This window comes from Equus asinus, chromosome 5 (assembly GCF_041296235.1).
Source record: "Equus asinus isolate D_3611 breed Donkey chromosome 5, EquAss-T2T_v2, whole genome shotgun sequence".
NCBI classification, from domain to species: Eukaryota; Metazoa; Chordata; class Mammalia; order Perissodactyla; family Equidae; genus Equus; species Equus asinus.
Genome location: NC_091794.1, coordinates 25,291,955 through 25,306,428, shown reverse-complemented (window position 1 = coordinate 25,306,428; position 14,474 = coordinate 25,291,955). Strand labels below are relative to the sequence as shown.

General features: G+C 49.6%; 1 protein-coding gene across 1 annotated transcript in view; it reads left to right on the top strand.

The window, feature by feature from the left end:
• The first annotated feature begins 3,540 nt into the window (after nt 1–3,540).
• Nucleotides 3,541–14,474, top strand: part of ITGB5 (integrin subunit beta 5) — a 108,210-nt gene continuing 97,276 nt past the window's right edge. The window contains exon 1 of the mRNA XM_070509087.1: nt 3,541–3,716. Coding sequence (XP_070365188.1) covers nt 3,647–3,716 — 70 coding nt within the window. The 5' untranslated portion in view covers nt 3,541–3,646. The remainder of the gene's footprint in view (nt 3,717–14,474) is intronic.

Sequence of the window (14,474 nt, the reverse complement as noted above, 5' to 3'; positions counted from 1 at the left end):
TTTAAGTGTTTTTAAAAAAGTTATGGTAAAATATACATAAAATAAAATTTACCACAACCATTTTTAAGTGTACAGTTTAGTGGCATTAAGTAGACTCATAATGTTGTGCAATCCATTTCCAGAACTCTTCCATTATCCTAAACTGAAACTCTGTATGCTCTCAACAGTAACTCCCCAGTCTGCCCTCTCTCCAGCCCCTGGTAACCTCTATTCTACTTTCTGACTCCATGAACTTGACTATTCCAGGTACCTCATATAAGTAGAATCATACAATATTTATCCTTTTGTGCCTGGCTTATTTTAGTTAGCATAATGTTTTCAAGGTTCATCCATATTGTAGCTGTGGGGGATCAGAACTGGCCACCCTAAAATGTGTCTCTTTGTCATAAGGGTTATTTTGGGCTGGTTACTTTAAAAAACCGCAGATATGGGAAAAGCTCTGAAAACCAAGTAGAAGTAAAAGTTAACCCTTTGTAAGAGACATTTACATTTGTAAGGGAAATCTCCATCTGTAAGGATGTCTCCCTCTCTGTACCAGGAAGAGGGGGGATGACATTATCTCTAGAAACTCTTATCAATGCGGAAGGCAAGGACTTAAATCTGAATAATACGCCTACTCTTGTTGACTGTGCTTTTCTGGTACTCTCCCATAACTGACCACCACCCCCCCCCCACCCGCCTGCAACGCCCTCCTTTGTCTTTAGCTGAAGATAATATTTAAGCTGGCAGCTCAGCCATTTTGTTGAGTTACTCAGGTTTCCTGGGTGTCTCCCATGTATACGTGTTATAAAGCTTTGTTTGATTTCCTCCTGTTATCCTGTCTCCTATCAGTTTAATTCATAGACCAGCCAGAAGGACCTAGAATGGGTAGAGGATTTGTCTCTACCCCCTACATAGTACGCGTCAGCCTTTTTAAGGCTGAATAATAGTCCATTGTATGCAGATATTACACTGTGTTTATCCATTCATCTGTTGATGGACATTTGAGTTGTTTCCACCTTTTGGCTATTGTGAATAATGCTGCTGTGAACATGGCTGTACAAACATCTGTTTGAGTCATTTCAACTCTTTTGGTATATACCCAGAAGTGGAGTTGCTGGATCCTACGGTAATCCTATGTTTAACTTTTTGAGGAAACTAATCTTATTTTAAAACTAATAAGAAACATAAAATTTCTCTGGATTATCTGTCTGTGCTCAGATCTGGAGAGTCAAACCCAACCCAACCAGCAGCCTCCTTTGGACCCAGAAGCTCAGCAATGATCAGAAATGGGACATTCCCGGGGCAGCCACAAAAGACTGTTCCAATGACTGTGGGAAGTACTGCCTGCCTCCCTTCCTGAGGGGGGCCATGGGTGCACCCTGACTTTGCCCATTAGAATTAGAGCGAGTAAAAGTGTTTGAAGGGCACTTTCACTCTCTAGCTTAATAAAAAGAATGAAGAGTTTTTGAACAGGAAAAAACCCACAAACCAGAAACCAAAAGCTTCAGAGGAATTAAAACAGGCATCTCCAAAGTGCCTCCAAGACAATGGAGCAGGGAAGAATGTTGTCATCACTTGCAATTCAGTGGCTGGTTGCAGGTCTGGGCAGGCTGGAACCACCAGGTGGGACAGGATAGCGGCAGATCCGATTGCAGTACTTTCCAGCTGCAGTCCAGGGAAACAGGGGTCTGTGCTCAGTCTGAGCAGTGAAGCGCTGATTTGGGGCGGCGAGGGTGATGCTCAGAAGATCCGACACCACAGGGCCTGCACTCAGAGGATGCTTCATAAATGCAGGTTATTATTGTACCTATCAATGCAACATGTACCCAGTTTCTGAGACTTAACTTTCCTTCCACCTCATCCATCATTCATATCCCTGTCAGACAAATCTTTTAAAACCGCCACTTGGCACGACACCTCCCATTTCAAACTCTTTCACTGGCTTCTCATTATTTATAAACATTGTCTCTCAAGGTTAGATAAGCGTGGCCCCAAGTCCACTCCCTCCCCCACCCCCGACAGGCAGAAAGACCCAAGATGTAGCTGGGGCAGCCTCTGCAGCCCCAATTTTGCTGGAAAACGTTTGGGGACAAGTTCCACTTTTACATCAGAGCAAACATGGCGATGTTATGGAGTACGACGTGTGTGTGCAGCTTAAGGACAAAATGCTGGCCTTCAGCGAAATGTGCAGCTCCGCCTCCAGGCACAGCATACTGCAAGACTAAGTTCACTTCCTCGGGCATCACGGCACCACCTTGGTAGAGTTTCGGGGGGTGGGGGTGGGGGAAGAGGGGCACACAAATAAAGATTAAATTCCAAACTCCCTGTCTTGGCAGTCAGAAGCATCCCCGGCTTGGGCCCTGGAAGCCATCCGTCCGACCGGTTCCTGAGCTGCAAAAGTCAGATCCTTTTCCTCTTGACTTCTCACTGCTTCTGGTTTTAGTCAAGGCATCCCAGCTCTGTCACTTCTCCTGGAAGTTAACCCCTCTGTGCCTCAGTTTTCTCTTCTGGTTAGTAGCAGGGTTGTCTGGCGGATTACACGAGTTTACGTGGTAAAGCATTTAGAACAGCGTCTAGGTAGCAGTGTGCTCTCTGTACGTGTTATCCGATTATTATCACCTGGTCCCTGGGACGCTGTTAGGGGAAGCTCCTCACCCCTACGCCTTACGCACTTTCAGAAGCAGCTTCGATGAAAATGATAAGGCGAAAGCCTGAGCATGTGTTTTTGAGTTTGTTAGTCTGGCTTCACGGAAACAGCCAGTGTATCGAGATAAGGAAAAGAATAGCGGGATAGGGGCCAGTCTCGAATCCTCGCAAAAGGCAAAACTTTAATGTGGGAAAAGCGGGCCTCACTTGTGCCTCCGCGCCCCCCGCACGCGCGGGCGCCTCCGTCCCTCCTCGGGCGAGCGCGGGGCAGGCGGTGCGGCTCTGGGGGGACGAGACGGCCTCGGCACGATCCCACCGTACCTGCTCTCCCTCCCGGAGTCTAGCCACCCAAAGGGATCTCGGCTCGCCTAGGGGAGCGTGCCCCGCCCCTTCCAGTGGCGCCCAGCTGCTGAGAAAGCAGAGCGAGCCCCCGCCCCGCGATTTCCAGCCTCCGGCGCGCCGGAAGGGACTTCCACCTGGGCGCCCGGGCCTCCGCGTCCCGGGCCGGTCCCAGCGCGGGGCGGAGCTGGCGGGTCGGGAGCTCGCCCCGCCCCGCCTCGCCGTAAACTGACCGTGTGGCAGCCGGGCGGGGGCCTGGAAGGGGAGAGAAGGGGAGGAGAAAGAAGGGAGGAAAGGGGAGCCTGGCGGGCCGGAGGGAGGAAGGGAAGGGGCGGAGGCGCAGGGCAGAGTGTGCCGGCGCGCGGGGGACCTCAGCGCGGGGCGCGTCCCGGAGCCCAAGTCCCGGCCGCTGCGCAGAGCCAGCCCCTCCCCTGCCCCTGGCCGTCCCGAGCGGCGACACCCCAGGCGGCCCCGGGACTCGGCCGCGACAGGGATGGTGGCGGCGGGGCGCAGGTCAGCGCAGCCGCCACCTCCTCCCGCCCGGCGGCCGGCGCCGTGAGCCCCGGCTGCGCGCCGGGCATGCGGCTGCGGCCCCCGGCCTCGGCCCCCGCGCTCCGGCCCCGGCCGCACGCCCCCGCCGAGCCTGCCGCCCGCGCCGCCGCCAGGCCGGGCGCCCACCATGCCGCGGGCCCCGGCGCCGCTGTACGCCTGCCTGCTCGGGCTCTGCGCGCTCGTGCCCGGGCTCCCAGGTAAGCCGCGCCGGCCCCTCGCCGGCCCCCGGGCAGAGGAAAGTTTGCGCGGCGCGGAGCCGCCCGCCGGCGTCTGGAGGAGCCGGGGCGGAGGTGCGATCTGAAGGGGGAAGGCGCCTTCTGGGCACTCCCTGGTGGGCAAGCGGCCGTGGCACGGCCCGGTGGGGGCTCCCGAGCCCCGGGCGCCACCCCGCGCGCAGCCCGCAGCAGCCTCGCCGGACTGTCGTCGGCCTCCAGCCGCCTCCCGGGCCGAGGAGGAGCCTTCCCTTCCTGTGTAAACAGCCTTGCCCGTCTGCTGACCGAGCTCGCGTGCGCCCGTGCTCAGGGCTCCGGGAGGGCCCCGCCAGCCCCGCGCTGGGACCGGGGTTCTGCACTCGCTGGCACAAAGCAGCCCTTGTGGCCGGCCAGGGGCTGGCGGCTGCTGGGAGGGGCCGAGCGATGCCGCCGGTACCCGGGTCCCGGGGAGGCGAAGGGCAGCTGGAGGCGCGAGACCCGGAGTCTTCGCTGGAGCCAAAGTGTGGGGCTGCAGCTACTCCGGAGGGCTCGTCTCCTTGGAACTGCGGGTGCTCAGGGCCCCACGGCGAATCCTAGAGTTTCACTGCGCCCAGGCCAGCCGCCTTCCTTTAAAGATGTAATCCCCCCGTTCCTCTCCTGGGCCACCGCGAACCCGAGGGGACGCCCGCGTCCCAATCCACAGCCCTGCCTGGGACTTCCCCTTCTGATTCCTTCTGCCTGGCTTTACCCCGCGATTTACAAACACTCTGTGCCGCACACTCCCCTAGCTCTGGAGGATTCTGGAGCAGAGGGCAGGGGTGTGCGATTGCCTTAGCCCCTGGTGGGCTGGCGGCTGTGTGAGGAGCACTCTGTCACCTGCTTTAAGTGTTCGGAGTTGGGAGAGAGCTGGACGTGGTGGACGGATGCTCTGGCGCCTGGGGCTGCCAGACGGACGAGCTACCCTCACCAACTCGGAAAACAGCAGGGAGCTCCAGACTTTCCCGTAGGAAATAATAATTGTGTGTTGGGGTGCTGCATTACTTGCAAGCGCGAGGTACTTGATTGCTTTTGTGAACCCAGTGCCCAGCTGCCGAGGGATGGAGGGCTGTTCCCCTACGGTGCCTCATTTACATGAAGGGTGGGGAGGTTTATGTCCGAGCTGAGGTGGGGTCTGGGCAAACTTCCTTTAGGCTCTAATTGAAACTTAATACTGTAGCAGGGTTTCTTTTATGGGAAAATAATCACTCCAGCGCTTGGAGTAGATCAGTGGTTTCCAAAAACTGATCTGGCAGCCACTGCCCATCACTGATAGTTTCATGCGTCCCCAGGGAAATGCAAAGAGCAGGAAGATGTAGTCTGTGTCAGGCACAGGAGTGTATCTTTGACAGCCATCTCCTGCTTCGCAAGGACCATCCTTGAATTTGAAATTATGTCTTTTTTATTTTTTGTGGGAAAACTTAATAATTTCCAGTGATAAGAGGGTAGTTTTTCATTTTTGGCAAAATAAAACTGGCAATCGTGTATAAATTTCCCCTTTTTCTGTTTGTTTCTTTTGTTCTGGTCTTAATGTTCTGTGAAATCAGAAGTCTGAGAACTGCTAAAGAAAGATGACTTCTAAGTTCCTTTACAGCTTGACCTTCTGATTTTAATAAAAACACAAATGTTTCCAGTTGCAAAGAATTCTTTTAATATATTATTTTCTATTTGCTTTGTGATTTCTCTCTTTCAGAGTTCCTATGCATCCTCACAATGGTCTCCATTTTTCGGATGGGCCTGAGAGGGTGAAGTAGCTTGTCCACCCTCCTTGTCCACCAGCCTCAAAGCTTTTTGGTCCAGTGCCCTTTGTCCTACATGACTCAGCATAGGTAGGGAAACAAGCACTGAGCCGTGGTGGTTTGTTTCCAATTCCTTCAGGGTTCCCTTTTCTTCTGCTGTGGCCTGTTAGAGCTCAGCCAGCCCACCGTGGATCAGCAGAGCAGTGGCTGAGAGCAAGCGCATCGCTGCCCTCCAGATCTGGTCACCTCCCTCTTAGCGCCCTGGAACTTCTCTCAGTTAGAAGGGGCTGGCCACATCTCCCAGTTTCCCAATGTTGCTGAGCCAACTTCAAACATAGTTTGAAACAGAGTTTTTCTTTTCTCTTCCTTCCCTCTTTTTTTTTTCTTGAATCACTGCAGGTACTTTCTCTGGAGCTTGTTTCTGTCTTGCTACTAGGAACATGATTTGAAGGAAAAATCTCTGTTACTCAGTGAAAGAGGTGACTTGCAGGGCTGTGCCTACCTGGTGTCTGGAGGCCAGTGGCCAAGTTGCCCTTCTGTTGCTTTCACCACGCTTTCGTCTCTGCTTAATCCAGCAGAAAACACACTTCTGATTTAAGGGGGCTCATTTCAACAAGTCTCGGGCAGGTTGACAGCTCTCTCGGGGCAGGGTCATCTCCTGCTCTCCTCATTATACCGTGGCCAACGGCCTCGGGGCAGGACCCCAGGGCCTGGTCTTCCCACAAAACCACGAAAGGGTCTCTCTGGGGCCAGGACCTTGCTCTCTGAGGAGGGAGGAGTATGGTATTGATCCTGCCGTAGGACTGAAGTCATATTTGCTATCATACTTTATTAAAAAAAAAAAAATGTTCTTTCAGTGGATGCCCTGCAGATTAGGATTCTCGAACTCCTCAGAGAGCCCTTTATTCCACATAGTGGCCTCCTGTTGGCAGTGCTCTCCGCCCCCCACCACTTCTCCACGGTCTGTGACAGGCTGGCGGAATTTGGCGAGGGTTTGCGCGCTCTCCAGGTAACCAGGCGTGGGTTTAGAAATGATGGGGCAATGAACTGCAAACGGGGTTGGTTGGTAGACTGCTGTTTACCCTAGGTATTTACACTTTAGCTCCATCATCCTTGAATTAGGGGGGCTTTTTATAAAGGGGATTGAGCAGAAGAGGGCAGGGTCTAATTAGCTCTAATTAGTATTCCTCTCCTGCTTGTTCTCCATGCTTATTTAGCTACTGAGGCAACGGAGAATTAAAATATCTAAGTAGTTGGCAGAAGGCCCTTTAGGCCTGCCTGCCCTGGTAACTGCTTTTCTTCTTTGGCTGGCTCATGGAAATATTCTGAGAAGGTTTAAGGATATCAGCAATGTGGAACAATTACACCACACTTCCATAATAGGATCCTCTCGGGGGGGCAGTGTGCAGCTGGGTTAGTGTGTGTGGGGGGGTCTCTTTTCACAGGTATTTTCAGTTGGCTGGGGCTGAGCGCTTTGGAAAGCTCACTGCTAGAGTTTGTTTTCTTTCCTTCCGCTTGAAATGGGATTAATGGCCTTTATAACTGTAGAGGAATACTTTATTTATAGGTGCTCATTTGGTTGTGAGCCTTCAACTGAACGCGGAGTTTGCTTCCTGGGCCGTGTGGTGAAAACTTTGCTCCGGGACAGGCCTTGACACATCCCCTACTGCGGATGCTCAGAGGGGCCGTAGAGTGGCCTGCCCTCCTTCTTGGATTCCCACCCCCACTGGCGTTTTTCAGAAATGATTGCTTGTCTCTTGTAGAGTTGAGACCTGCTTCTGCACTTGTTCTCTATAGTCATTCTAAACTCTCAGAGCAATCCTGTTAAAACTCAGATTATATCACTCTGCTTAAAACCCTCTAGTGGCTGCCCAAAGTCCTGACAGTGTCCTGCCAGGCTTCCCCGCCCCCCACCTTCCCTGACTTTATTTTTCTCACCACTTCCCCTCACACACTTCACTCCTGCAGCACTGGCACAGACCCCCACCCCCTGCAGGCCCTTCCCTCTGTCTGGAATACTCTGCTCCCGGAGAGCTGCATGGTGACTTCCCCCACCTGCACCCTCTTCTCAGTTGTTCCCAGCTCAGCCAAGTTCTCCTGGCCACTCCCAACTGAAGCTGCAACCTCCTGCCTCACATTCTTCCTCTCTCCTTTACTTGTTGATTTTTGTCCTTTAGCACTCATCCCCACCTGATGGCTGACTTAGCTGGTTTCTTGTCCATCTCTCCCCAGGGAGGATTCTCCCCTCTCCAGCACGCAGCCTCCATGAGGACAGGGAGATTTGTCACTTTTATTCATCACTGTAGCCTTTGTGCCTAGAACAGTGCCTGACTCATATTTGTTGAATGAATAGATGAACTTGAGTCTTGGGAGTGTGTGTGTGGGGGGAGCTTGTCCCAGCCTCCCCTCCTCGCTGCCTTCTACAGTTAGCTTTGAAGTCAGGGACTGTGCACGTAGCTTATTAGGAAGAAACATTCTGTGAGAGAGAGCACCCATTTGAATATGTCAGATTTTTTGAGCTGGACTCAATGATAGAGGCCATTTGGTTCACCCCCTGACTTGTTTCCATGAAGATGCTGAGGCCTGGAAGGGACCTTGCCTAAGGTCATATAGCCAATAAATGACAGAACAAGTACTTGGATCTTTTATGCCCAGGATATCCTCTCCTCGTCCCATAATTCCAGCCCTAATGTCCCCTCCTCTGTGAAGCCTTCTCTGCATCCCTTGGCTGGAGCAGAATTGTCCTCTCCTTCCCTCGCTCTTATAGTGCATTCTATTAGAGAAACTGGGGGCTGGAGGGGGTCTGGTTCACTTGCTACCTGGTAAATTGCCGAGGTCTCATTTACCTTTTCATCCCTAGTACAACCACAATGGTTGGTACTCCGTTGATTCTTCTCCACCATGGTTTCAAAGGCCTTTAAAAAAAAAAATCCTCGGGGTGGGCTGAGTGGTTAAGTTCATGTCCCTGCTTTGGTGGCCCACGGTTTCTCCAGTTTGAATCCTGGGTGCGAACATGGCACCACTCATCAACCCATGCTGAGGCGGCGTCCCACATGCCACAACTAGAAGGACCCACCACTAAAAATACACAACTATGTACTGGGGGGCTTTGGGAGAAAAAGGAAAAATAAAATCTTTTAAAAAAATCCTTAACTTTCTAAAAGTTTAGAACAGTTTTAGATTTGCAGAAAAATTGAGAAGGTAGTACAGAAAGTTTCCATATGTTCCACATCAGGTTTTACCTATTATTAACATCTGGCGTTAATATGGTACATTTGTTACTTAAATTAATGAACCACATTGATATTTTATTATCAGCTGAAGTCCATACTTTATTCAGATTTCCTTAATTTTTACCTAATGTCCTTTTTGTGTTCTGGGATCTCATCCAGGGTACCACATTATGTTGAGTTGTCAAGGCTCTAGGTTCCTCTTGGCTCTGATGGTTTCTCGGTCTTTCCTTGCTTTTGATGACCTCGATGGTTTCCAGGACATATTTTGTAGACTCTCCTTCTACCAGGACTTGTCTGATGTTTTTCCTCATGATTAGATTGGAGTTAGGAGTTTTTAGAGGAAGACCATAGAGGTAATCAATTGCCTTTTTAAAAATTAAATTTTGCATAGGTAATCACATAATTTTTTACAGCATAACAAGTATACAGTGAGAAATCTCTCTTCCATTCTTGTTGCCCATCGGTCCAGGCTATCGCCCTGACCTCCTTCCCCGCACACATTATCCCTGTCAGTTTTCTTATGTATCCAGATTGTTTTCTATACCTACATTACCAATATCCCTCCCCCATTTTAATTGAAAGGCAGCACTGAACACACTGTTCTGCATCTCACCTTTTATTGTTAATTTAGCAATATATCAGAGTGAGCCTCATATCAGTATATAGGGAGCATGCACATTCTTTTTAATGCTGCATAATTCTATTGTATGAACTGGTGTTTTAAAAAAACAAGTCATATCTGTAAAGCTGACGTTGTTGTGTGTTGTGCAGGTGTCTCATGTTCAGAAAGGCAAAGGTGTAAACTGAGATCTTTCCTAGGGTATGTTTTCATTTCATGGTGACATCTCTAGACCCATGGGTATAGACATGTGCCGCATAATGACATTTGGGTCAATGATGGATTGCATGTACGACGGAGGTCCTGTAAGATTAGTACCATATAGCCTAGGTGTGTCGTAGGCTATACCATCTCAGTTTGTCTAAGTGCACTCTGTGATGTTCACATTATGACGAAATCACCTAACGATGCATTTCTCAGAATTTATCCCGTGGTTAAGTGACACATGGCTGTATTTAATTGTTAGATTCTGTACTGGAAATACTTTGTTGTATGACAGATCTGGAGGGTGTGGTTCAGGGCATGGGGAGAAGCCTTCCAGTGCTTTACCATCTTTTTTTTAAAACAAGAATGAAATGTTTTTATTTTCTGTTGTATTGAAAACAATGACTAAAATGTAGTTCAGGGCTGTGTCTCTAGCCCCGCTTCTCACTTGTATCGTGAAGGAGATGGCACAGACGTGAACTGTTCCGAACATCATGCTCTGTGATTGTTCATGTGCTTTCCAGGGTGGGAATACACCCTGTACACTTGTTATGCTTTTCCCACCATCCCGACTAAGTAGTGTCGAGTCCCCTCTCCCATCTCAGTAGGGCCATTCCAGCTTGGTACTCACTTCTGTTATCCCACTGAATGTTCTGGACCAGGACATTCGAGCTGCTGGATGAGTGCTTCAGTAGGTGTTGTCTGACCTTGGACATGGGGGGTGGACAGAAGTGGGGAGAGGCTGAAGGGAGGGAGGCCAGCCAGGCGACTACTGCAGGAATCTGAGGAGAGCCTGCCTTGGGTTGGGTGAGGCTGGAGGGGGCCGGCAGGAAGGGTTGGATTAGGGGAAACATTTCATACATCTTGAAGGAATCATCGGCCGGACATGATGGCTGCCTGGGTGTGATTGATGAAAGAGAGGGTGAGTCAATGAGTTTCGGAAGGAGAGGGTATTTTTAGATGATGGTTTGCGGTAACCCCCTGGCTGTGGAGACATGAAGGGCAGCAGGCAGTTGAAGTTGAGCTGGGAATAGTCACTATGCAAACAGCAACCAAGAAAAGACATGGCCATCGTCTGGATGGTGAGTGCCTATTTCCATGACCTAGACACAACACTCTGACATTTGTGAACTCCAACTGTTTAGCTTTTGTTCATTGCTTCCTTCCTTCCAAAATGTTATTGGTGCCGAGTGACTCATCCAGCCAAATCCAAGCTCTCTAAAATATTAATAGGTAGCAACTCTGGCACCATGACATGTGTCAGCACACAGCCTATGCTTCCGGTTCCTGGAGGGCCTGTCTGCTACCTAGCAGCTGGCAGACTCTGAGTTCCCAGGGAGCAAGGCCTGGGTCATTCATCTCTGTATCTCTAGCATCCCCTAGTCCAGTGCTTGGCATTTAGGACATGCTTAGTGCAGGGTTTCTTGACTTTGAATTTGTCCTAACAGCAACCTAATTTAATTTAATTTAATTAATTAATTTATTTATTTTGAGGAAGATTAGCCCTGAGCTAACTACTTCCAGTCCTCCTCTTTTTTGCTGAGGAGGCCTGGCCCTGAGCTAACATCCATGCCCATCTTCCTCTACTTTATATTTGGGATGCCGACCATACCATAGTGTGCCAAGCGGTGCCATGTACCACACCTGGGATCCGAACTGGCGAACCCCGGGCCACCGAGAAGCAGAATGTGCAAACTTAACCGCTGCGCCACTGGGCCGGCCCCTGCAACATAATTTTAAAAGAATCTCTTTGAGTGCAGTAAAACTACTTCACTATTGCATGGGAATGTGTAATAACAATAGAAGCAATTAGTAATGCAGTATGGCAAGTATTTTGCAGTTGTTCAATATGTTTTCATAACAGAGGCTGTCATATCCTTTGAGCCTCTTCACTGTTTTGTTCAAGGTCTTCTAGGCTGGCAAAGCCGAAGATCAGAGCCCAGTCTGGTCTGAGGCAGAACTGAGGAGCTGTTATTACCCTGAGCCAGAGATCCTCGACCCGAGTTCCAGAGCTCAGTGATGAGGCCCTGGTAATTAGAAAGTGGTGTTTGTGAATTTTATGTGGATTGGAGCAGAGATGTAAATGAGATATCTGATCTCAAATTCCTTTCTGGCTGTGAGGGCCTGTTGGAAATCTCCAGAGGACTCTGAGCTCAATGGGCACACAGCCCTGAGTCCAGGATGGCACAAGGATCGCCAGGCAGGTACCTTATGTACTTGCTGGCCAAGACCCCTTCTGACCTCTTTCTTGTAGACTGGGCTCCTTATTTCAAGTCACTTACTCTTGTTTTCATCTATAAAATGAGGTGACTTGACTAGCTCATGTTAAGACATTTCCAGCGCCAATGTTCTATAATTGGATGATTTAATGGAAATGATTTTATACATCAAAGCAAATGATATACCACAAGGGCTGATTTTGTATTTGATAAGGTTGAGGAGAACAGGAAGAAAGTCACTCTCATTCTAGGTTTAATTTCCCCCTCAGGAAGTGGTTTCTGACAGGTAACGGGATTTGACCAAAAAATGAAACTGGCACTTTGAAACTCTTTTCCTGCACCCATTCTCTATTTTTTTTAAAGTTTAAGTGCCTTTTTTTGTTGTTGTTTTTTGAGGAAAACTAGCCCTGAGCTAACATCTGCCAATCCTCTTCTTTTTGCTGAGGAAGACTGGCGCTGAGCTAACATCCGTGCCCGTCTTCCTCTATTTTTATATGTGGGACACCTACCACAGCATGGCTTGCCAAGTGGTGCCATGTCTGCACCCAGGATTCGAACTGGCGAACCCCGGGCCCCTGAGAAGGGGAATGTGTGCACTTAACCGCTGCGCCACTGGGCCGGCCCCTAAGTGCCTATTTAAAAGTCACCAAGTGAGTGGATTCATTTTAAAATCAGAAAGGAGGTTGTCAATGCCAGCAGGAGGCAAACAGGCCCAGCTTCCCAGTGGGCTGGATTCTGGGACCTTCTTGGTCTGCTTTTGGACCTGGGACGGGCTCTTCCTGCTGAAACAAGGTTATACGCAGTGGCTGGCCCCAGCTTGCCTCTCCTGGAAAATGTGTTCCGAGTCCAGCACTGCACCCAGGAGGTCCTGCTGCAGGCCTGGCAGTGACATGGGGTCCCCTAGCTCCCTGGGTGTGAGGCAGGGGTCCCAACAGGGCGGTGGCTAGTGGGGACGAGGAGCCCAGGGTTCGAGGTTGAGGTCTCTGGCTGGAGGAAACCACCGTTCTCACCCTGTGGGCTCCCAAAGCCACTCTTCCCTTCTTGCCTGCATCTCAGGTGCCACCTTCTCCTTCCTTCTTTGCCAGCTGCCATTCCTATCCCTGGTGGTATTTGTCCCCTCTGGTGTCCGTTGGGGTGACACAATGTAGCCTTCTGTGTCACCTGATTTCTGTTTTTACTGCTAGAGATAAAGGAGAAGCAGAGTTAAAATTAGCAAAATAGAAAAATATCGGACTTTCAGGATGTCTGACAATACTTGTTTTTATGGTGTGTAGTGGAGCTTCCTAATTTTCCCTTCCACGCTCCCTTTTTAATCTTTGACTCTTATTTTTCCCCTTACATCTGAGGCCTTATTCCTGGGGCTGGTGGCCCTGGGTGTCTTTTTTTTTTCCATCAATTCAATGGGCCTCTCTTCTCTCTACATTTGAGGCAAGACCAGGAGAGACCAGTGGGTCTGTTAGTACCAAGGAGTCTCTTTCATTCAGAGAAAACCCAACAAGTTATAGGGGAGGAAGAACATTTCTTCTACCCACTCTAGGTCCTTCTGGCTGGGCTACGAATTAAATTGACGTGAGACAGAATAACAGGAGAAAAATCAAACAAGTTTAATAACATGTATACATGGGGGAAACCCAGGAATTCTGAGCAACTCACCAAAATGGCCGAGCTGCCAGCCTGAGTATCGTCTTCAGGTAAAGACAAAGGAGGATGTTGGGGGGGGTAGTTTGGGACTTCAAGGGGGTAGAAGGCAATTCACGTGGAGATGGAAATGCAAGTGGGCCAACTACAGGCAATGTGACCTGAGAGACACGTTTTACATTACTTTACAGTTATTTTACGGTTTTAGCTCCTTCCTGGAACAGATCCTTCTATTTTAAATTCCTTTGGGCGGTTGCAGGGAGGTCAAAGTTTCTTTCAGAGTCGTTTGTTCTTAAAGATAATCAAGCCAAAGAGACACATTTTGGAGTGGCCAATTCTGATCCCCCACAAAGTTCTGCCCTTGGTCAAGAGAAATCTGTCCTGGATGTTTCAGAGAGGAAGGAAGAGAAAGAGACGACAAGTTTCAGCAGGGACACCTGTGCTGCTGGTGGGCTGGGAGTGGGGAGGTGGGGTCGGGGGAGGAGAGAGGACAATCAATCTCACCACTACAGTTGGCCTGCCTCAGGAGACCCCTCCCTAGATTAATGGGAGGCAGGGACCAGCCTGGAGTTGAAATAAGTCACTTTTTACAATGATAGTTTCCTTCTAATCTTAGTTTCTGAATTTTTAAAAATCGGACGGGTTTTAAATTTGATCAAATGCCTTTTCATTACCTCCTGGGATGAAGATTGGTTTTCTCTTATTTGATCTACTAATAGATATATTGACTTAATGGCTTTCCTTTATCCTAACCCAGCATCGTATTCCTGGGCTACATTCTTCTTTAAGCGCTCTGCTGGCTTCTTTCTGTGCACTGTGGCTTTGGTGTAATAGAACCTGATTTAGGATTTTCTTTTCCTATGCCTGAAGGAGGCCGATCTGTTCTTTTTCCTTTCCATTTTTGCACTAGTTTTGTCATTTTGGCTGGACTAAGTGTAAAGGGGCCTTGTTTCCCTCCGTGAGGGAGGACCGGCTGTGTTACAGGGGAAGGGGATGGAAATCCAAGAGGGCCCAGCAGAAGAAGTGGGAGTTGCTGACGCAAATGTGGGTGCTTCAAAAACTGTCAGTGTTTAGCC